The sequence below is a fragment of the Plectropomus leopardus genome, chromosome 19, assembly GCF_026936395.1.
Source record: "Plectropomus leopardus strain MGB_pleo_1.0 chromosome 19, ASM2693639v1, whole genome shotgun sequence".
In the NCBI taxonomy this organism is placed as follows: domain Eukaryota; kingdom Metazoa; phylum Chordata; class Actinopteri; order Perciformes; family Serranidae; genus Plectropomus; species Plectropomus leopardus.
This window is the reverse complement of record NC_142194.1, coordinates 21,971,667-21,994,180: the sequence shown is the minus strand read 5'-3', so window position 1 is coordinate 21,994,180 and position 22,514 is coordinate 21,971,667. Positions and strand designations below refer to the sequence as shown.

The window sequence follows — 22,514 nt, the reverse complement described above, 5'->3', positions numbered from 1 at the left end:
AGCTGGGATTATTATTAGGCTGACTGTCAGGTAAATTCCTCCCATCACATCATGATGACTGTTGAAAAATGTTATACACACAAACTAATTTTTGCAAAAATGCACCAGCATACTTACAGAGAATCAGTGTTAAATATGAAACATGTAAGTATAACATGAAATAATCATGAACTTACACAAAATTTGTAATAACCAATTACATTACGAGATGTGTTTAAAGATTGCAGTGGCCAAAAAAAACCCAATTTCTTTTAAAAATACAACTGTAGCTTACAGGTAGTGGGGTTTTCTTTATTTTATTTTTGTACCAAGTTTACAAAATATTGACTCCTGCTTTTTTCATGTTTTGTTAACAGTTCCAAAACTAAGAAAAAAATGGCTTGTACACATTCAGAATTGGAAGTATAGCCTACATTATTGTTATTAGAATCTCAACTTCAAAAAAAAAGTTAAAAAATGAAGTCAGAGGAAACAGAGGCCAACAAGATGATGAGAAGAGTAATATTCAAATAAAAAAATGTAAAAAAGGAGAAGTTTGTAGAATTTAGGGTTATTTAGGTGTGTTTAGCTGTGAGGATTACAGACTAACCAGCTGAAACTTCACCTGGTTACAATTCTTTTAGTGTTCATTGGTTAAGAGTATTTTTTTACCATTAAAGACAATTAAAAAAAGCAGTTTCGTGTCAAATATCAGTGTTTTTCCTCTGCTGTTAGATTCAAAGTGGAGGGGCTGCTGACTACGATGGCCCGTGAGAAATCGTGAATGTCCCTATCTGCAGCCAGTGTTTGGTTTGTCCGTTCTGGGCTGCTGTAGCAACATGGTGATCTCCATAGACGAGGACCCGCCCCCTAGATATAAACAGCTCATATCACTCTAAGGTAACAATAATATGCTTTTTTTCAGATGACTATACACTAAAAATAAATAAATACATAAATCTCCCTAAATCCTAAACTCTGGATCTTTAAAAACTGAAAAACAAAGACAGCTTCAGGCAGCACTACTGATAGTTTCCTCTTTTTGCCTTTTCACATCCTTTTAACTCTCCAGCACACCCTGTTTGCATTTACAGAGGTACATACGAATTTTCATTTAATTTAAGAGTGAAAAATCTACCTCTCTAAAGAGGTGTAAATCTGCAGATTCATCATTAACACGCAGAAATGTTACATATGGATGAATCCTCTCATTCGTTGGAAGAAAATAATTTGTCAGAAACTTGAATAAAAAAATAATCTTCTGCCATCATATATACCTTTAAATCTCTCATTCTGCTCTGTGATTTCGCAGTACAGTCGAGTGTCTGTTTGGGCCAATTTTAAAACCATAGTGTGACAGTCAAAACCTAAAAAAAAAATCTCTCTTCCCCCTCGCAGCTGACACTTCATCTCTGCAACTTCCTCATTCACTGACTTGTGTTCGATGTGACTTCAGAGCACACCCCTGAACCAAGAACGAAAACTGACGGCCACACGCCAAGAAAACCAAAAAACAACCACCACAGAAGCAGAGGCAACCAGTGTGCACCTCGTCTCCCTGATGAAGTGACACAGCTGGACGTCTTCGGAGCAGGATATCTGGTGGTGCTGAGCAGGACTGAGGAGGTCTGAATCCACTGCCAGCATGCTCCGGCAGTCTCTGAGCATCCTGAAGCAGCTGGGCTCTGCAGGACGGTAAGTTTCTGATATTTCTCTCCTTGTCTGATACTGAACTCTTCAAGATGTGAGTCCAGGAGATTTGGCATTGATTAGGTCTGGTTTGGTTAAAAAGTGACAGTTTGATTGATAATTTCTTAGTGTTTTTCACTGTGTAAACTTTTGTTTTACCCCTTAAACTGACCAAATTGTCTTGATAACTTCAAAAAATTATCTGAAAACATAGGAAGAAAGCAAAAAGCAACTTAATAAGACATAGCCCAAAAAATAGCAAGATATTAGTAAATAAAATTAACAAGGAAAATACCTTAAAACAAACACACAGACCAAAAAACAAAAAAATTAAAATGTCCTGAGAAAAAGTGTAACATAACATAATTCTAAATATATAATCATAGGAATTACAACTACTTTTCTGGATTTAAAAAAAAATAATAATAATTTTTGTTTTTCTCCCTGCTGTTTATTTTCAATTGATTTCCAGTCACCCTTTAAATTACTATTTTTTGCAATTTGACAAACATTGCCTTGCTTATGCTCATGTTTTCAAAAACCCATTTTCTCAGGTTCCAGAGGTTTAAACGCTAGTGAAAGGCGTCTGATTGCAGCACGATGAAACAGACAGCTGAGTTAGTTTAACTGCCGACATGACTCTGCTGTACTTGTGCAACCGTTTATTGTTTTCATCAGTTACCTTCTTCCCGTAACTGTGACTTGCTCTCTGTAAAAGTTATAGTCTCGCTGTAAAGGTGCTGCTGTGAATCTAAACCCCATAAGAACGGTGAGTGTTTCTGGCACAGCTTCGCGTGCTACCAAGATGCCTGAGGGGAAATGAATCAGAAAGGGGCTTTTGTTTATTGCAGTAACATTGTTCTGAGAATCACAAGCATTGCCTGAGTTTTGACGCCTTTTGGTGAATCTTAACCTCCTAGTTCATAGGTTTCATTTACACATGAGGGGAGGAAACATTTGAAACGAGGGGTTTGGGGGTCCTATGACAGAAGAATTAGAGCATCTAACACTTCATTTTCTGCAATCTTGTGAATTTTTATGTGCCAGTTTGTGCCGTCTTTTCTGTGTAATTTTAGCTTCTTTCCCACTGTACAAAAAAACTCACTAATTCCCCTTTTTTTCATCAAAATTAGCAGATTTTTTGAACAGTGTGGAAAAATCTACACCTATGGATGGATTCAGTGTTGTAGTGGCAGTTGATGTTGCAGGTGTACTGTCGAGTAGATGGTTAGATCACGGAGGAGGAGGTGGGTATTTCTCCTTTATTTTTCAATGGCTTTTTAGCTGAGAGGCGGGTAAACGCCATAAACCTACAAATACCCCACAATACACCAGTGGATGAATCATTTCAGTTATGAAACCGACAAAGGCTCGTTTTATTTTTTTAAAACTTTCCAACCAGCGTGCATCATTACCCTCCACATTGGTTTCATTTCAGCGCGTTCTTCTACTTTGAGGAAATGCTCAAATTTGGTTTCCATGTTCTCGTTTTTTCTGTTGAAAACACTGTTGAAAAGTGTGTAAAGCAGGAGTGACACAGTGGCTGGTTCCTCTTAAAAGTGAAGCACATTGTTTTGGTTTTTGAGGCGTGAAAGACGGAGGGCCAACTTGGTTGTGAAGGCAGCAGTTGTCAACCATTGGTTTGGGGAGTTATGGCATTGAAATTTCTGCAAATATTATAATCAAGACCTTAAAGGAATACTTCACCCACAAAACGAGCATTTGTAAATCAGTCACTCATGCCGTGTTGTGATGAATTTGTAAAGAAAACATTGTTTTTCTCACATGCTTCCATGGAAAAAGACAAACATATTGATTTATTGATTGATTGCTGACCACGTTTAACAGCAGCAAAACCAGGGGTGGAATGTAACTACGTACAGAAGTTTAAGTGCTGCACTTAAGAACAAATTCGCAGTAAATTTAGTTTTTCTTGAGCATTTTAATCTCATGTCACCCTCTACTTCTACTGCCATATTTGTACTTTTAATTACACTACAATCAACTGATACCTTCCAAATTGAGATTTTTGCATCCAAATGAAAATATACAAGTGCAGCTGAAATGATCAGTCGTTTTGATCATCATTTTTTTTTTACTTAAAAAATGTCATGGTTCTAGCTTCTCATATACAAGGACTGCTTTTCTTTTGATCATTTTGTGAATTTGTTAAAATAATTAAAATGATTCTGTACTGAGTACTTTTACTTTTAATACTTAAATACACTTTGATGATTTTACTTAAGCATAATTTCCAATGCAGGACTTGTACTACTAACAGTATTTTTGTAGTGTAGTATTAAGACCTTTACATAGGGATGTAACTACTTCGTCCACCACTAAGCAGAACTATATTTAAACTTCTGTTTAGAAACTCCCACACAGCTCTTGCAGTATAATCCAAGTGTCTTTTATCCTGCCGTATGTTCTGTATGTAATTTTTTGCTTTATCTCAAAGGTTACAAAAATATATGAGCAAGAGGGTCAAAGTTCAGAGCACAACCTGATGAAGAAATAGCATGTCGTGATTGTATACAAAGTACTGATACAGTTTTGCTGTTGTTAAAGGTGGTCTCTGATAAATCAATAAATCAATAGAAAAAGAAGAAAAAGTCTTTTTTTCATGAATTTAAGGTAACACGGCATGACTACGTGATTTTCGGATGTTTTTTTCTGAGGTGAATTATTCCTTTAAACAAGAAAAAAAAGAAAGCATCTCTGTCAAATGTGTCTCATCTAGAGGGTTTTTGTGCGATGGTGATCCACCTCCATCCTGTCTGGTGCATGCAGCAGAGCAAAATAAGTGTGTGTGTGTGTGTGTGTGTGTGTGCTGCCACCTTTGATGCACTCTGGTTTAATAATAAACTTACGCAGCAGCATGCATCTGCAGCAGAGCATCGTGGGCTTCTGCTTCCACAGCAGCACTTCACCCATCTCTCAGTTTGTACTGTTGCTGCTGCTGCGACCTTAGACAAGATTAACACATAGGCACGAAAATTAACACACACCCACACACACTCAGTGCACATGTACTGCACATCATGTGTGAATATATTAGACCCAAAGTGTAGCAATGCATTGATTCTGACATATTAATTCTTGATGTCACTGTGGTCAGGGACAAACTGTCCTGACACAAACACCTCCACACACACTTTTACTTTCTTAGAAAAGCATATATCACGTCTCATCTAATTTTACCCTTTTGGAATAACTTGCCATTTTCTGCACCAAAAGAAAAAGGTGAAATGTGAGTCAGAGATAAACAAAAAAAAGGAACTGGAGTGCAGTTCAAACACTTTAGGGGAATTCTTCTATCTGTGTTTTGAAACATCAGGTGTTCACTGGAAGGAGAAGCAGCATCATGGACGTGCTGAAAGCTCGTCTGACCTCTTTATGAACCAGGTTGGGCTTCCTTTTTGGTGTGACACCCAGGCCCGATGCTCTCAAAGCTGTGAGGAGGGTTGTTTCACCTCTTTTTAAACAGCTTTGTGTCGCAGCAGAGATCAGCCCCTCCCTCCTCTCACAGAACTAAACCACAGCAGCAGCCTTCAAACTCCAGGTTTAGGTTGTTGGCTTAAGGCCTAGAAATGTTCAAACTTTATTTATCTTTATTTTCAATCTATGGTTGCAACTTGTCAGATATTTTGAGAGCTCAGGGAAGGAAACATGAACTCAAATTTCAAACTGCACATCATCTGCAGTGGTTTATATTTTATTATGGCCTGATTGAAGACATCAGTGCAGTCGAGTTGTCCTTTGTCATCAGTTATCCCTCCTGATAACCCTCCCTCCTGCGGCTGCATCTCTCAGCATTCTTGAGGGATGTTTTCAAGTACACATCAAACACCGCTACCTGCTCACTTTTTTCCTCCTTCGTGCAACGTTATGTTTACCCCGTAAAACTGCATCGATGTTAGTTTTGTTGTGCTGCGTTCAGATGCCTTTTACATGCTCTTAAACATATGCAACGTAATGAAATAGGTTTGATTTCTTTTGAAAACTTGGGAAAAAGACTAGTGAGCAACTTGGCAAGAAATGTCAGGAAAAAAAATAGAAATTAGTGAAAGGTGACTAAAATAACTTGAAAATTATATATAGATAGATATAGATAGATAGATAGATTATTAGATATATAAAAAATGTTACCGGAATTATGTGATGGCAGAAAAAATATATTAACTAATTATAATATATTATATTTACATTTACTTTTTTTTAAACTTTGCTTTTTTCCCTTTTATGCTTATTTTAAGGTCATTTTATTGTAACTCTTTTGCCCCAGTTGCCTTGTCATTTTTTTTTTCCACGAGCCATCTGGATTTTTTGGATGCCCTGAGCATTGTTAGATATTACATGAAGATATCTTTGATCATGATAATATCTTTACCCCACCAGTGCATTGGTCACATGATACAGTTACATGGGATATATATGAGAACAGCATGATAGAGACTAAACAAAAAGTTTGACTTTGTGGGACTTTTGCTCATTCGCTTTTGATGTTTGGGTTGTTTCCCTGTACATTTACTGACTGATCTGACACACACTTCTGCAGGTCACAAGATGCCACTGAACTTCTACATGAGGACCTGGTTATGGTGAGAAAAACAGAAAACTCTGTTTCATCCTCAGACTTTATAATTCTTCCATGATTGACCTATTATTAACAAGTGATTACGTTGGTTTTGTCTGTAATTCAAACTTTATTGTTCCATAAACTTTAGGAGGTCCACTAATTTAACCGATTATCATGTGAAATTTATAGCACACATCATATGCATGACAAAACATGACAACATAAAACCACAACATACATAACAAAACACCACAAGGTCCATTCCTTTGAAAAAGGAACAGAAACTGGATTTGGTGATTACCTGTTTATATGAAACATCAGACACTATATGCACAAGCTTTACTGCAGGTTATTGGCAAATAACATTAGGCAAACAATACATTTATTAGGTTTTGCCCAAAAACACAATGAAGACCTTTTGTTAATAACATTAGATGCAAAGATGGCTTTTAATTTAGTGTACTGGCTTTTATGTTTGAGGTTCTAAACAGCTTTGGCGTGGACAGGAAATTTAGTTTATGGTTACAAGCAATTTATAAAGATCCAGTTTCCAGAGTAAAAATAAATGGTACCCTATCAAGAAGATTTACAAAGAGGAAATAGGCAGGGAGATCCTCTTTCCCCCCTTTTTATTTGCTATATATATTGAAGTGCTAGCTGTAGCAGTTAGAAAGAATGCAGAGATAAAAGGAATACAAGTGGGAAAAGAAATGTCTAAATTGGCACTTTATGCTGATGATTTAATGGTTTATCTGACATCACCAGAGGAATCAGTACAGAAATTAATGAAAATAATTCAAGAATATGGTGTGTCAGGATATAAACCTAATGAGAACAAATGTGAATCATTAACAATAGGGAAACAAGTCAGCCAAGCTATAAAAGATGGCTACAAAGTAAAATGGGATACAAGGAAAGTAAGATATCTGGGTATTAACATCAGTTAGAACCTAGATGAACTGTTTGAGGTAAATTATGGTGTATTAGAAAGTAAGATAAGGCTGGATCTAAATAGATGGAGATAATACCGGATGGAATATTAAGTAGAGTCGAAGCCATAAAAATGATGGTACTCCCTCAATTTTTGTTTCTGATTCAAGCTTTACCAATACCAATAACAGGAACATACTTCAGTACATGGAACGAAATTATTTCAAAATTTATTTGGAACAACAAAAGACAGAGAATCAAATTTAAAACTTTGCTACAACCAAAAGATGAAGGAGGGTTAGGTCTTCCAAATCTACAAAATGATTTTAACGCATCACAAATTCTAACTAATGAAATGGATGAAAGCAATGACAAAAACTATAATGGATTAATACAGAAAAGGAATTGGCAGGCGTATCAATTTGGACATTGCCATTTATAAGAGAAGCTTGGAAACAACAAAATGAACAGAGCCAGTGTATTTCAAATACTCTAATGATCTGGAGGAGTCGATGCAAAGTCTTTAAAATTGATAATGAAATTGTTGGTTAAAGGGAAATGACACATTACCCTGAATTCACTCCAAATCGATCTGATAAAATTCTGGATCTTCGGGCTAGAAAGGGATTAGTTACATTCTCTCAATTACTTACAAACCATACAGTAAACACATTTGAAATGATAACTAAATATGAGCTGGACCAGACCATTTTCTTACGTATCCACAGGTGAGAAGTTACCTCATGAAACATTTAGAGGAAGGCAAGTCAAACAATAATTTAATCCACTATTTGATTAAAGATAGAAATAGAGCAAAAACAATATTTCAGACATTTATAGAATCCTGCAGAATTGTTGATAATAAAGTAAAAGAAAAATGAGAAAAAGAATTAGAAATCAATATGTCAAGTGGAGATTGGAGATATGCTCTAAATGAAAATCTTAAGATATCACAATCAAAATACTGGAGGGAATATTCCTGGAAAGTGAGCATGAAGTATTTTATTACTCCTGACATGTATGGTAAATGTTACCTTTCAGCAGGGACGAGCTGCTGGAGAGGATGTGGGGAACAACAAGCACACAAAAACATTCTTTTTTTCAGTGTCCCATACTGAAACAATTTTGGGAAGATGTTGAGAAAACTTTAAAATATTTTTTTGATTTAAAAGTATCTCTAAAAGTAGAAAACTGATTGGGTATTAATCTACTGGAAACAATAAAACCGGCTGATAGACTCCTCTTTAATATATCGCGCGGAACTGCTTTAAAGCAAATGACGAGAACATGGAAACAGTCAAATTCACCAGCTTTGAACAAATGCGTATCAGCAATACAACAAATTCTAAACATGAAAATTAATTAACATTCACAATTAGAGACCAAATAAATATATGGAACAAGGTGTATCCAAAAGATAGAATTTACAAAGTGATTTGTCATTTTGGCTTTGCCCAAAATAGTTAAGTAGGTAGCCTACTCTCCTCCTATCCCCAAGCCATCCCTAAACCAAACAACCCTACCTATCCTGTCCTAACACTTTTTCCTTTCCTTTAAAAAAACCCCCAAAATATTATTGTTTTCTTTTTGTTATTTTCATTTATTTATTTATTGGTTCATTTTATTGTTTGTTTCTCTTGTGTTTTTTTTTTTTGTTTTTTTTTCTTTTTTTGTTAGTTGTTGATTTGTGCATATTTGCTTATGTTTGTGTGAATATGTTTGTGTTCCTCTTAGTTATCTTTATTAATTTAACTATACAAACAAATATAAACATGTGCAATAGACTGAAATGTAATGTAAACAAATTGCCTGGAAGAGACTGAAGGAACTATTGCAATAAAGTATTTTTTTAAAAAAAAGCTTTGCTTTAGGTGAGCACATTGTTTAAAGCACTGACTTTTTTTCGGTTTGTATGTAAAGGTGGAGCAGCGGGTGGAACCGGCCAAGAAGGCGGCTCAGGTCCTCCACAAGAAGCTGCTGGGCTGCATGCAGAGTCAGACGGGGCTGGAGGCTGAGAAAAGAATGGTACTAGAAGTGTTGCATCCACGATTAAAGGCCGGGAAACATTTGATTGGTTACTGAGAGCTGTTACGTCTGTGCCCACAGAAAAAGCTCCCCCTGATGCTGCTGTCCGTCAGCATGGCAGAGAGCCTCAAAGACTTCGATGCCGAGTCCTCGATCAGGTGACATCCCTCCCTCCATGACCTGAACTCATGACTGATGCTGTCATGTGAGAACATGACTGTAATACAACAGTTTTCAGTTCTGGTGAAAATGAACAGAATTCTACTGATGTCTTCATTTAGAGTTTCTGATCTGATACAGTGGCTCACTAAGTTAAATACTCGAAATTTTGACGTTCTTGGACTCAAGCTTGAACAAATTGCAGTATGCAAAACGTGTAGACTGGAAATTACAGGCGAAGATGCAACAACTTCCATCTTTGTTCAACATTTGAAGTTGCACACTGAACAGTAAATCAAGGCTACTATTGCCATAGTTAGCAAGCTAAGTAACTTTTTAACACACTTAACCCTTTGAAACCTGAGAAAGACGGCAATGAGCAGCTTAAGAAATGGCCCCCCAAAATAGAAATAAAACATTCCTGAAAAAATAAGCCACACAAAAGAAAGAAAAAGAAAATGACCCCAATACAGTCAAATTAAATGACAGATTTTTTTTTCTTGTAATATTATTTTAAATGAATAAAAAAAATACATAAATATAGTTTTCTCAACACTCACCCTGCAAACTTCAACTTATTTTTTTCTAACCTTTTACTTATTTCTTGCAATTTGTGGGACTTGCCAAGTTCCTCGTTGCCATTTCCCCGTGTTTTTTGAACCAAATAAAACCGATTTTTTTGAACGCAGCACAAGATAACTGATGTTGATCCAGGTTTCAAATTGTTAAGCAAATAAATTCAAATTTTAAAGCAGTCCCTTTTTTGTAAATTTAATGACATAACATTTGTTAAAAACACATTATGACTTGATTGGGACTTTAAACACAAAGTTTAAGATGTGAGACTTTTTTGTGACTATGACTTGATCCCAACTTTGACTTCTACAACAATTGAGAGGGAAATACTGCCCTTTTTAATATGTTTTCTCCACCTCCAACAGTCATGGGGGACATTTGTCCTTACTGAGTACTTTTACTTTTAATTCTTATACTTAGATATTTTTACTATTTTTATTTTTATTTTGCATTTTAAGTGCCTTGTTTTGATCCAGCACTTTCACATCTAATGAAGTATTTTTCAGTGTTAAAGAGAGAGCCTCTATTAAAGAAAAAGAATAAAATATATATATATATATATATATATATATATATATATATATATATATATAATAAAATATAAGAAGCGACATATATGAAACAAATATAAATTCACGGCTATCAGTTTATAAAAAAGGACACTGCAGGCGACAGGAAATCGAATAATCACTCTTTATGTGAGGTTGGAGCAAAAATAAAGATCTCTCAACCAAATCAAGAATCAAACAAAGACTGAACTGAAAAACAAGATGTAGTCTGTTGAAGGAATGAGGTGCAGGTGGAAAAAAGTGGAGAAGCTCATGTGAGGAGATTAAAGGTAATTAGGAAGAAGAACGGGCAAGAAGCTGATTGGCCAGAAAAGAAAGGAAGGACTGATGCAGGACAGGTGTTTAGGTGACCGAATGAGGGACAACTGGAGGGGGAGAAAGCATTAAACACAAACCCCAAAATCAAGAAAACTTCTTAATAATAAACCACCTGAATGAAAACAAAGACAGGCCAGCTCATACAGGCAACCTAAATATGTCTATTAAAATCCAATATTCTATAATATATATATGTATGAAGGCAGGACACATCAGAATGTGACAAACACAAATAATTACAAATATATAAATCTGAACCCATAAGCAAAGTATTATTTTGTTCAAGCACATTTGTTTGGAAGTATCTGCACCGCCTTTGTTTGTGCTTTATGGTTTCTTTGCAACAGTTTTTTTTTTTAAGATGTGAATTTATTTTTATAGTTTTTAGTTCTGTTGATAAATTGCAAAACAGGACTTAACTATGAGCTCTGTGTGTGTGTGTGTGTGTGTGTGTGCGCGCGTGTGTGTGGGTGTGTGTGGGTGGCAGGAGGGTGTTGGAGATGTGTTGTTTCATGGAGAAGATGCTGGCCAGCATGTTGGCAGACTTTGAGATGAAAGTGGAGAAGGAAGTTCTAGAGCCGCTCAACAAGCTCAGCGAGGTGAGAACGGCCTGTACAGAAACTGATGAATACATCATCCAGCTACACTGCAGCTTTACATAAGCAGTTTTATTTTAAGATCCAGCATGACTTTAATGTGCTAAAGTGAGCGAGAAAGCCAGTGATAAATCAGCTAATTTTTTTTATTACCTAATCGTCCATCTTTGTCGTTTTCTCTTCACTTTTACATCGTTGTGCAGTATGCTTAAAAAAAGTTTATATTCAAAATAATACAATGCTGTTAAATCACATACTACTTTTACCCTTTGGAACCTGGATGGACATTATTTTTCTTGTGCTGCGACACCTTCACAAGTATTTAAAATTTTGAAATCTGAGCAAATTGGTTTGTTTTCTTTGAAAACATGAGAAAAAAAAGCAGCGAGCAACTTGGCAAGAACTGTTCCGCAAATTGCAAGATATTATTTTTGAAAAAATATTTTTTAAAGGAGCATGGTTTTAAAAAAACTATATTTATAATTATCATTATAAAAATATATCCTAATTATCATTATAATATATCTTTTAATTGTTTTTCAGAATTATGATTTTTTAAGCACCTTTTCGGGTAATTTATTCTTTTATTTTGTTTTATAGATTATCATTATTGTTGTTGTTGTTGTTATAATAATAAAAATAATAATAATAATAATAATAATAATAATAATAATAATTATTATTAATATTATTAGTAGTAGTAGTAGTATTTATTTATTTATTTATTTATTTATTTATTTATTTATTTATTTTATGGATTGGCTCCAGCCCCCCCGCGACCCTTGCGAGGACAAGTGATAATGGACAATGAATGAATGAATTAATGAGTTTTATTTTCTAATTTTCAGGCAATTTTTACTTTTTACACATTTTTTGTTAATTTTTGTGTAATTTCTTCTTAAGTTGCTCATTGCCTTTTACCTATGTTTTTTAAAGACATCAAACCAAAGTGTCAAAACAACTAAAGCTTGACAAAGATGCTATTAATTGTATATGCTGAAATAGTCAGTTGTTTGTGTTATTATTATTTTGTATCCTCTGTAATTATTTATCCAGAAGTGTATATTTTTTATATATGTGTGTATATATAATAGTGATCAACACTCTGTTTTATTTTTATGTATTTACTTTGTATTTGATTATATGTATGCACTAAATGGTGAATAAAGGGTTAAAAAATAATTATAAACCAGTTCATACTTTAACCCTCAAACATTTTTATTTGTTATGATTTATTTAAAATGTATTTATTTGTTTGTTCTGTTTTTTTATTCCTTCCAGGATGATTTACCAGAAATTCTTAAGAACAAGAAGCAGTTTGCAAAGCTCACTACCGACTGGAACAACGCAAAAACCAGGTGAGTTTCGCTGCCTCCGTCAGCTGTGTCACAGTTTATCCACCTAAAAAGAAGCTTCTACAGATTTGACTCATTTCTGTGTGTGTTTTTTGTTCAGGAGCCAAGCCAGCACTGGTCCCCAGGCAAAGCAGGACGGGCTCAGGGAGGAAGTGGAAGAAGCTTGGAGGAAGCTGGAGAACATCAAGGTAGCAGATTTTTTTCTCTTACAGCCTCTTGCAGCATGCATCCACCCCCGGTGCAGTGTGACCTCTGACCTCTTTGTTTGTTCGTCTCTGTAGGACCAGTACTCTGCAGATCTGTACCACTTTGCCACTAAAGAAGACGACTATGCTAACTACTTCATCCGTGTGAGTTGCAGCTGTGATTGCTCTTTTTCTTCTTAGCATGCATCAAAACAAAATGTACAAATTTACCTTTTTTTTTTTTTGACCCCAGCTTCTGGAGCTGCAGGCGGAATATCACAAACATTCGCATGAGTTCCTGGACAAAAACATCAGCGAGCTCAAAGAGAATCACAGTCAGAAAGGTAAAGTTTGCTCCAGTTTTATTTTATGCATGGTTGTTGCGTTATTTCCACATACGACCTTATTTCCTCTGTGTTCTTATCTGATTCCGCAGGTCCACCGATGAGCGTCTCCAGTCAGAAGGTTTACGGGGAGCCTCTGCTCGATCACCTGTCTCAAAGCAACAGAGAAATCGCTGCACCCATCCAGGAGTGTATTCACATGCTGCTGAGAACGGGCATGACTGAGGAGGTAGGACTGTCGGGATGAGACTGCAGTTTTCACAGTCATAATGCAAACACAAGGAAATACTGCTTTGACTTTAATTCATCACAAAGCTTTGCACCTGCGCACCATCAGACTTTTGTCATTCTCAGGTACTGCTGGGTGTGTATTATTTATTTTGATCCCAGTTAGTTATTACCAAGGCAACAGCTACTCTTCCTGTGGTCCATGTTGATGATTTATTCCCCTTAGAAATGTGTAGTTTTATTGGTGTAAACAGATTTCCGCTAAAAATCAGCAGGTTTATAGTTATTTTACTTATACGTATATATAAACAAACATTTAAAGGGTCTGCGTATTTTGCCTGTAAATAAACAGTAGCTCAGCCTTATAATGTGTCTTAAAGGGATAGTTGACCCAAAAATGAAAATTCAGTCATTATCTACTCACCCTCATGCCGATGGATGGTTGGGTCAAGTTTTGTAGCTCATAAAACACTGCCGGACTTTCATCTCATCTCCCAAACAGTGGAAGCGAACCCTGACCAGGATTCAAACATTTAAAAAAAATAAAACATATCAAAACCACAAACTGGCTAAAGGGGAAGTAATATTTTAGGAGTTTGGCTTCTAGCTTCTGTAGGTGCTTGAAAAATACAGAAGGAAATACAGGGCTTTTACAGAAGTTTAAGCTCTGTAGACTCATTTGTTATTTTTTAATTTTTTGTATTTCGACTTTTTATTTTGTCTTTTTATTTATTTTATTTTATTTATTTATTTTTAATCTATTTTACCTTTTAAATGTATGTTTTATCTCTTTTATTTCCTTTTTTGTGTGGTTTTATTGCTTTTATTGTTTCTGTTGTTGTTTTTGATTTATTTCTTTGTATAATTTTATATTTACATTACGCTTGCATCTTGCATTATTTGTCCTCTGCTTTTAATTTTATCCTGACTCTACCCTTGTTTCTTCTCACTTGTGTTTAATAGGACTGTTTGCATCTCCATTGTATGTATCCCATTTCTGCTTTGCTTTGTTTATATCAAAGCACTTTGTAAATTCTGTCTTTAAAGGTGCTATATAAATAAAGTTATTATTATGAATGGACTCTGATGCAAACCTGCTCTCCCATTTAATCACTCTTGACATCTTTGTCTTATCCCTCAGGGTCTGTTTCGTCTGGCGGCGGCAGCCTCGGTGGTGAAGAGGTTGAAGACTTGTTTGGACCAAGAGGCGGTGGACCACAGCGAGTTCAGCATGGACCCTCACGCTGTGGCCGGTCAGGATGTGCCTTTTTCCTTAGATTTCCTCTCAGTTTGACTTTCTGTTGTGGGCACTGCTCTTCCTCATGTGTTCAGCCAACGTGACTTTCACAGCTCGTTGTAACGTCCCAGTTCCTCTTCTGTTTACTCCAAATACAGCCTCTGTTTCAGCTTCCAGTAATGTAAAATACATCATTTCCTGAGTGCGAGAGAATTTTTAGAACAGCAGAAAAAAAGAGATCTTGAGTAAAGTCGAGCATGAATCTTTACTTTTACCACCACTGAAAGAGAGAAGGTGATATGGTGACTTTGAATTTTATTTTACACAGACAGGGTCAGGAATCAGGGTCACATATTACCTCAGCTTGTTCAAATGCCATTTATTTCTGCTGGTGTTGCGACAGGAGCTCTGAAGTGTTACCTGCGAGAACTCCCCGAACCTCTGATGACCTTTGACCTCTACAATGACTGGTTTAAAGCAGCAGGGTACGTATGCACTCTGTTTTTCTTATTTCTGCTCTGGTTTCATGTCTATTTGTTGACTTTGACGTGTTTTCTTTCTCAGGGAAAAAGACCTGCCAGAGAAGCTGGAGCAGTTGAAAGTGCTGCTAAAGAAACTGCCGCCTGAAAACTACAACAACCTCAGGTTTGTTGAACTTATATTCAACTTGAATGTGATGCATTTTTAAGCCACACCACCGATGTGGCTTTACAGATCGCAAAATCACTCTGTCAGTCAGTCCACCTTTGAATTTTTCATTGACACTTTTGCACATGCCGAGTCATAGTTTTACCTTGCATGACCACTTTAAACCACCAGAAGTTTTGCTCCTATTCATTGTGTGTTGGACACAATTTATTCCCTGCACAAAGCATTCTGGGATACCTGTGATGCAGACAAAGCTAAAAATTTAAATGGTGCTCACATCAATAGAACCTATAAAGGGTTCAAGAAGGATTTATTGTCACACTACAGTAAAATTGAGTTGTCCCAACCAAACAACTGCACTAATAAAAACAGTGAACTTGTAATAAAACACAATAAAAACAGATGAAGAAAAATAATTAGAAAAATACAAAAATACAATGAATTAATTAATTAAGAAAAAAATAAAATAGAATAATAAAGCTGCAGCCACAAGCGACCAGTGAGGCAGAGCGGATGCAAGTTAATGTGACTTGGACGTGCACAATGGGCGTGTACGGTTAACATGCCACACTGAGCCCTGGATGGACCAAAAGTGAAGGAGTTCACACGTGCCATACTGGAGAAGTTTCAGCTCGTTGCAATTGACAATCCTCACCGCTAGATGCCAATAAATCCTACCCACCGCTTTTTTAACCCTTACAAATCTGGATCGACATCAGTTTTCTTTGCGTTCAGACACATTTCATACACTTTTAAACCTTTAAGTATATTAGTCAGATTTCTTTCAAAAACATGGAGAAAAGGCAAAGAGCGTTATGGCGAAAAGTCTTGCCAACGGCAAGGAATTATTAAAAAGCGACAAGAAAAACGACCTGAAAAGGAAGCGAGAGAGAGAATTATTTTAAAATTATCCAATAAATAATTAAAAATAGGGAAAATTGTTCAGATTTTTATTTATATAATTATATATTTACAATTATGTTATGTAATGTGTCAAGTCATTTCTTTTTTCTGTGCTAATTTTCAGGTAATTTTTAGGTAAATTTTACTACTTTCTTGTATATTTTGCCACTTTGGCTACTTTGCTCACACAAGGATTTCCAGGTAATTATACACTAAAGAAAACAAACTTATTATATTCCATTTCTGCCAATATATCCCCCTAAATCCTACACACTGGACCTTTCATATGTCATCTATTTTCCCCCTTTACACCATGAGTGTTTACTGTGACACTGTTAGGTCTATACACTCAGCTGAATCTTAGACTTTCTTCCCCTCACGACTTGTTTTCTTGCTCTTCCTCCTCGTCAGATACCTGATCCAGTTCTTGTCTCTGCTGTCTGAGCAGCAGGCCCTAAACAAGATGACACCCAGTAACATCGCCATCGTCCTGGGGCCCAACCTGCTCTGGCCGCGAGCTGAGGGGTGCGTAATGACCTCATCATCTTTCAGTCTTTACCCTGTGCGCGCTCTTACCATACTAAATTTGCACTTGCTTCCTCTTTCATCATCTGTTTTTCCTAACATGAAGAGACCAGCATTTATGACATATTTCATCAAATGGGACTGACTGCTGGTCACTTGAAACTGAACCGCAGCATCCTGTTAACTGATAAACTGTCACGGATGTTTGGTCAGGCAACATTTTCTCTGCGCTGCAGGTTTTTTTTTTTCGTCCATTAATCACAGGAAGTGTGTGTTTGGTGGCAGAAATACTCTCAGTGGTTAAACCTCAGTGCACAAGGTGTTTTACTTGAGTGACACGAGATAATTTATCTTTCTCTAACCATGAAGAAAGAGTTAATGTCACCTCGTTCTGCAATCTGCAATTCTGCAAATGAGTGCCACATATCTCTCCCCTCTGCTTCTTTTTAGAGAAGCAGCTCTGTTCGACATGGCTGCAGCATCTTCAGTCCAGGTGGTGACGGTCATTGAGCCTCTTATTCAGTACAGCTCCAGCCTCTTCCCCGAAGGTACACAGACACTGGCGTCGCCTCTGTATATGACATTAAAGGGTTAATCTGTTTTATTAGAACTTGGATTAAAGTTTTGTAGTTCTGGCATTTTTTATCATTTCTATCAGCCATGATGACTTTTCAAATTCCTTGCTGAGATCTAAGAATGCCGACATCAGGTATGTTTCTAGAACTAGAGGACACTAAGGCTTTTTTATTTATAATTTTATGATTGCAATTCATAAAAAGGGGACGGAAAGATAAAATAATGTAAGATGATCTTGAGGGATCCCCCACCCCAGGAAATTTTATTTATGAAAAGCTCTGTTTTGTTGTTTCTCTGCATTCTGGCATCTTAGTTACCCTTTAAAACATCATTAATTATTAATGAATTAAATGACCAAAAATCCTACAAACGTCCTGAAATCCTAGAAACATGTATGGGGCTGCTTCGATTGGCCCCGACCTAATGTCATTATGCCAAAGTGGTCCTCAAGCAAAGCAAGTGGAGTATCCCTGCTTTAAAAGAATTGGTGTCGATTTGAAATTTTACTAAATCTTACTGTTTTGTTTTGGTCAGCTGTATCCTTTGAGATCCCAGAACTTCCTGAGGTGCCGGATGTGTCCCCGCCTCTGATCTCAGAGAAGGAGAAACTGAGCAGAACAGTCTCCTCCTCTTCGTCCACAGCCTCCTCCTGCTCCTCTTATCACCTCGCGTTATCAAAGACAAACAGGTACCGCTCAATAAGGAAAGAACAACCTCAAGTCACTACTGTGCTGACAGCACAATGTCAACACATGTCCTTCCTCACATTAAGACATCATGACAAGTTGCTCTGGGTTTGGGAGCAAGTGAATTCAATACTTGGAGCTAATTTGAGTATTTCTTTCCCTCAGCACAGCCTCTCAGGACAGCGGCAGCTTCTTCCTGGTGAAATCTGGCTCTCTGAGTCGAACTGGCACCTCCACATGGGGCGGCCCTGTCGCTGACGCAACGGCGCCGAGCCATCAAACATCCAGCAGCTCATCCTCCCCTGATCCCTGTCCCAATGTGGCCTCTAATGCTTCTGTCACCTCTGGCTCGACAGCACTTCCTAAAGGAACAGGATCAAGTCAGAGCAGGAGTCCCACCCAGAAGCAGAGCTCAGATCAGCTGGAGCCGATTCTGGAGGCTCCTCCAGACTCGCCAAGAGCTTTCGTGAAGATCACCTCACCATATAAACGTAAGTCCACTGTTCCCAATGGCTGTCCAAACCTTAGATGTAAAGTAACACAAAGCATTCCACAAACGCATTCATTTATTCTTGGCTGCTCACCACAATAACAACATCTACTGCTGCCAGGTGTTGCTGCCGTTATTTAGGAGCGCTGTTGGATTACATATGTATATGTGTATATATATATATATATATATATATATATATATATATATATATATATATATATATATATATATATGTATATGTATATATATATATATATGTATGTATATGTATATGTATATATATATATATATATATATATATATATGCCATTCGTTTATTCATTGCACCGCACTCTTAGAGCGCAGAGTGTATTCTGGGCACAGAGGGAGCAGCAGAACCTCTGGCACAATGAAAGCGAATCTTTCTGCTCAGTCTTAATTTTTGCCTTCACTCACCTCTGCTGCAGCTGCTCCTCTTATCCATAAATCTGATGTGATCAGCTCTGACTGGGTTAACAGATTAGTTACCCACCCAGCAAGTCACCAACTACTTTGAAAAGAAATGACATCACAATAAGCAAAAAGTTCACAACAAAGTTTGAATTCCCCCAATGACGTCATCATTCATGGCGTCCTCAGGGTTATTTTCTCAGATTTTTAAGAGCTCCTTTCAGAGCTGCAGAAGGCATTATTAATGTGTTTCTACAGGTTAGACAGTACTCCTCATGATGTGTCAGACTGGTGAAGTGGCCCTTTAAGTTGCTACAGAAAAAGCATTCCTGTCACTCACTGCTGTTTTTTGGCCAAGGGCACGGCCACGTCTCAATTTTCATCTGTGTCTTTCACCATTGTGTAACGTCCTGTACAAACTTTTCCTCTCACAGAGTAATGGCTCGTCAGGTGGGGCTGACAGAGAGAAAATACATTTACCGCTCTCATTCTAACAACCAGGAAGTACACAGGAAACAGGAAGTCTCACACCACTGACCAAAATATAAGCCGCTGGGGTCGTGCGTCATCCCTCACATTGTTGTAACGGCCTCACTGAAATACTTTCCCTTATAAGTCTCCTCATTCCGATGTGTGTGTCTGACTTCAAAACTGATTCCCATGACAAACCGCAGCAGTAGTTCACTGATTTTAGGATCACTTCCAATTGAGGTATTTTATAATTATTCAAAAGCGAGTTTAGTGTCTGCGTGTTTTCTATGAAAAATGTATGCAGACCTTTGAAACTTGGATCAACATCACTTTTCTTGTGCTCTGCTCAGACGCCTTTTACAAGTATTTAATCCCCTGAGCAAATAGGTGCAATTTGGGGATAAGGCACTGAGCAAGAAATGTGCCAAATATTGCAAGAAATTAGTCAATTTAGTAAATTATTTTTTAATAAGCTAGGGAAAAATCTCCAAAAAACATATCAACATTTAAAATTATGCCACACAATTATTCATATTCATTCATTTTTTCCAAGGCATTTCCATGAGTGATTTATTTTTTTTTTACTTAATTATTTCTTACTTATTTACTTACTTAATTTCTTTCTGCTAATTTCTTGCAATTTTTGGGGCTCATTTATGGTTAAGTTGCTCTTTCTCTCTTTTCCATGTTTTTAAAGAAATCTATTTACTCAGATTTCAAATTTTTAAAAGCAGCATAGTGGTGAGATTGGCTGATTTTTTATTATTATTAGATAAAAATTGTATGACAGAGGATTTGGGCTAGAGTTAAATCATAATATTATGAGAATAAAGTCGTAATTTACAATAATAAAGTCATAATATTATGAGATTAAAGTCCTAGTTTTATGAAAAATAAAGCCACTGATTAAGACTGTTTGGGTAATATGGTATAAAAAGTGACAAAGTATGAATAAATCATCAGAAGTGACGGATGAATGGTTAGTGTATGCTGAAGGCTGGAGTTCGGGTACAGCTGCATCTCATGATGTTTCAAATAGGCTTTTTCAAAAATAGTTTAATCTCATACTATTACGACCTTTTATCCCATAAATTTAAGTTTAATCTCGTTATATTACAATTCTCATCATTTTTTTTTGTAAATTAATGTTGTAATGATATGACTTTATTCTAGTAAATTTAAACTTTTTTCTCATAATAAATGACTTCTTCTTGGAATTTAGACTTTATTCTAGTAAATTATGACCTAATTCTTCATATCAAAGATTTTTTTTTTTTTTAATTTGGCCCTAATCCTTTGTCATAAAATTGTATTTTTTGTTGGTGCTATATCATGAGTTTTATGTCAAAAAGGCTGCATTTAATATTTGCAGATGGTCTCATCATGTTTGTGTTTAAAATTCAGTTCAAAGTGAAATCATTCACTTTAGTCACTGTGGCCACGTGTGGCATTCACGCGATAATCATGCTGAAATAATGCAAAGCTAAATTGCAAATAGAATTGGCAAACTATGTCAATTACATAGCAGTACCTTTAAAAAGTTAGTTAATATTAGCCACAGAAAGGTTATGCTCATATCACACTACATAAGGCTGTAGCAGCAAAACCCCCTTTGATACAACCCTGTATAAGTTGATTTTTTGATTGGCTATTAATGTAACTTTTTACTTGTCAGAGAAAAATAATAATACTTTATTCAAAAGCTGCATAATCTACAACACTTTATAATGCAGTGATGTTATATAGAACATTTACAGCATCAGTACAGGGCAGTGAATAACAGTGCATGTTTAAAAACGTCTTTTTTTAAGAATTATTTGTCATTTTAGGGGTGCATCTACCTCCTCACAGGTATCTTGCATCACAACCCTTTTCTTAATCTGGACGCTCTTTCTTTATAATCCCGCCGTCTTTATTTTCTCATCCTGCAGCAAAAAGAACTTTCAACACAACCAAAGGCAACCAAGCTAACGAACAGGTGACAGTTCAGTTCTCTAAACCCAGAGCTCCAGCACCTCCCAAGCCCCAGGGCCCTCCGCCCCCCATCACGGCCCCTGCTCCGACCCCAGCCCCGGCCCCGGCCCCAGCAGACACGAGGACCCAGCCGAAACCTGCACCCCGAGCTCTGCCAGCCAATGTCAAAAAGCCTGCTCCGAAAAAGCCCGGACTCAGAGCCCCAAACTGCCCTCCACCGCTCCCTCCTCCGTCACAGGCAAAAGAGGTTCCTTCTATAGCGCAGTGAGAGATTGATGTGTGTGCCATTTATTCATGTCTTTAAAGCACACCTCTTATCACACCTGACCATACCTTTCAGGAACGCTGGTCATGGTCAGGGGTGAAACAGGCTTCAAACTTTCATCCAGAGGGGACAGCAAAAAAATGCTTTTTGCCCTCATGTAAAGACCTTTGCACACTGAGTCCAATTCATTTGTGTATTTTTTGTCATCCGGGGAAAAAAAAGTACCACACGAAAAGCTTGCACACTGACGATTTTTTGTTCTATTTAAAAGTTTGCGGTACGAGACAAAATGAAAAGACAAATTTGCTCCCTTGTTCCTCTCCACTGAATTCTCTGACTGTCACAACACAATTCTGAAAACTCAACTCAGCCGAATTAGACTATTCATAGTTTGAAGCCTGAGGTTTTTGCTCACAGGGACTACTTTTACATGCACTTACCTCATTAGTTGAAACTTTCTCCACATTTAGTATCTGACATTTTGCTATATCTGTGACAGAAAATATGGAAAATAATAATAGGTTCCCTTTAAACATACAATACTCTTGACTGTCAGCCTGTGCTTTTCAGTATCTTCTTTAAGGTGTTTCAGCTTATTTTTTTTAAGGTCAATAACAGTTTCTGTAACCAGCTTCATTTATTTATTCTTCAGTTATTAGTGTCCTTTATTTCCTAAAATACAAAGTTAGTGTTGGAAAGCAAGTCTTTCTGGTCAAAAATGAGACAATAAATGAATCCAGCCATCCAAAACCAATCCCCACTTGCTATTTGTGCT

The 22,514-nt window shown here is 36.7% G+C and overlaps 1 protein-coding gene across 1 annotated transcript; it reads left to right on the top strand.

Annotated features, from left to right (window-relative positions):
* Positions 1-1,395: 1,395 nt before the first annotated feature.
* sh3bp1 (SH3-domain binding protein 1) lies at positions 1,396-22,493 on the top strand. The gene is made up of 18 exons (XM_042507325.2): positions 1,396-1,674; positions 6,227-6,269; positions 9,098-9,202; positions 9,284-9,360; positions 11,312-11,423; positions 12,702-12,778; positions 12,876-12,963; positions 13,057-13,125; positions 13,214-13,304; positions 13,397-13,533; positions 14,674-14,785; positions 15,173-15,254; positions 15,334-15,414; positions 16,732-16,845; positions 17,296-17,393; positions 17,956-18,109; positions 18,273-18,598; positions 21,432-22,493. Exons 1-18 carry the CDS (start codon positions 1,625-1,627, stop codon positions 21,740-21,742), a joined length of 2,127 nt encoding a protein of 708 aa, XP_042363259.2. The 5' UTR covers positions 1,396-1,624; the 3' UTR covers positions 21,743-22,493.
* Positions 22,494-22,514: the final 21 nt, after the last annotated feature.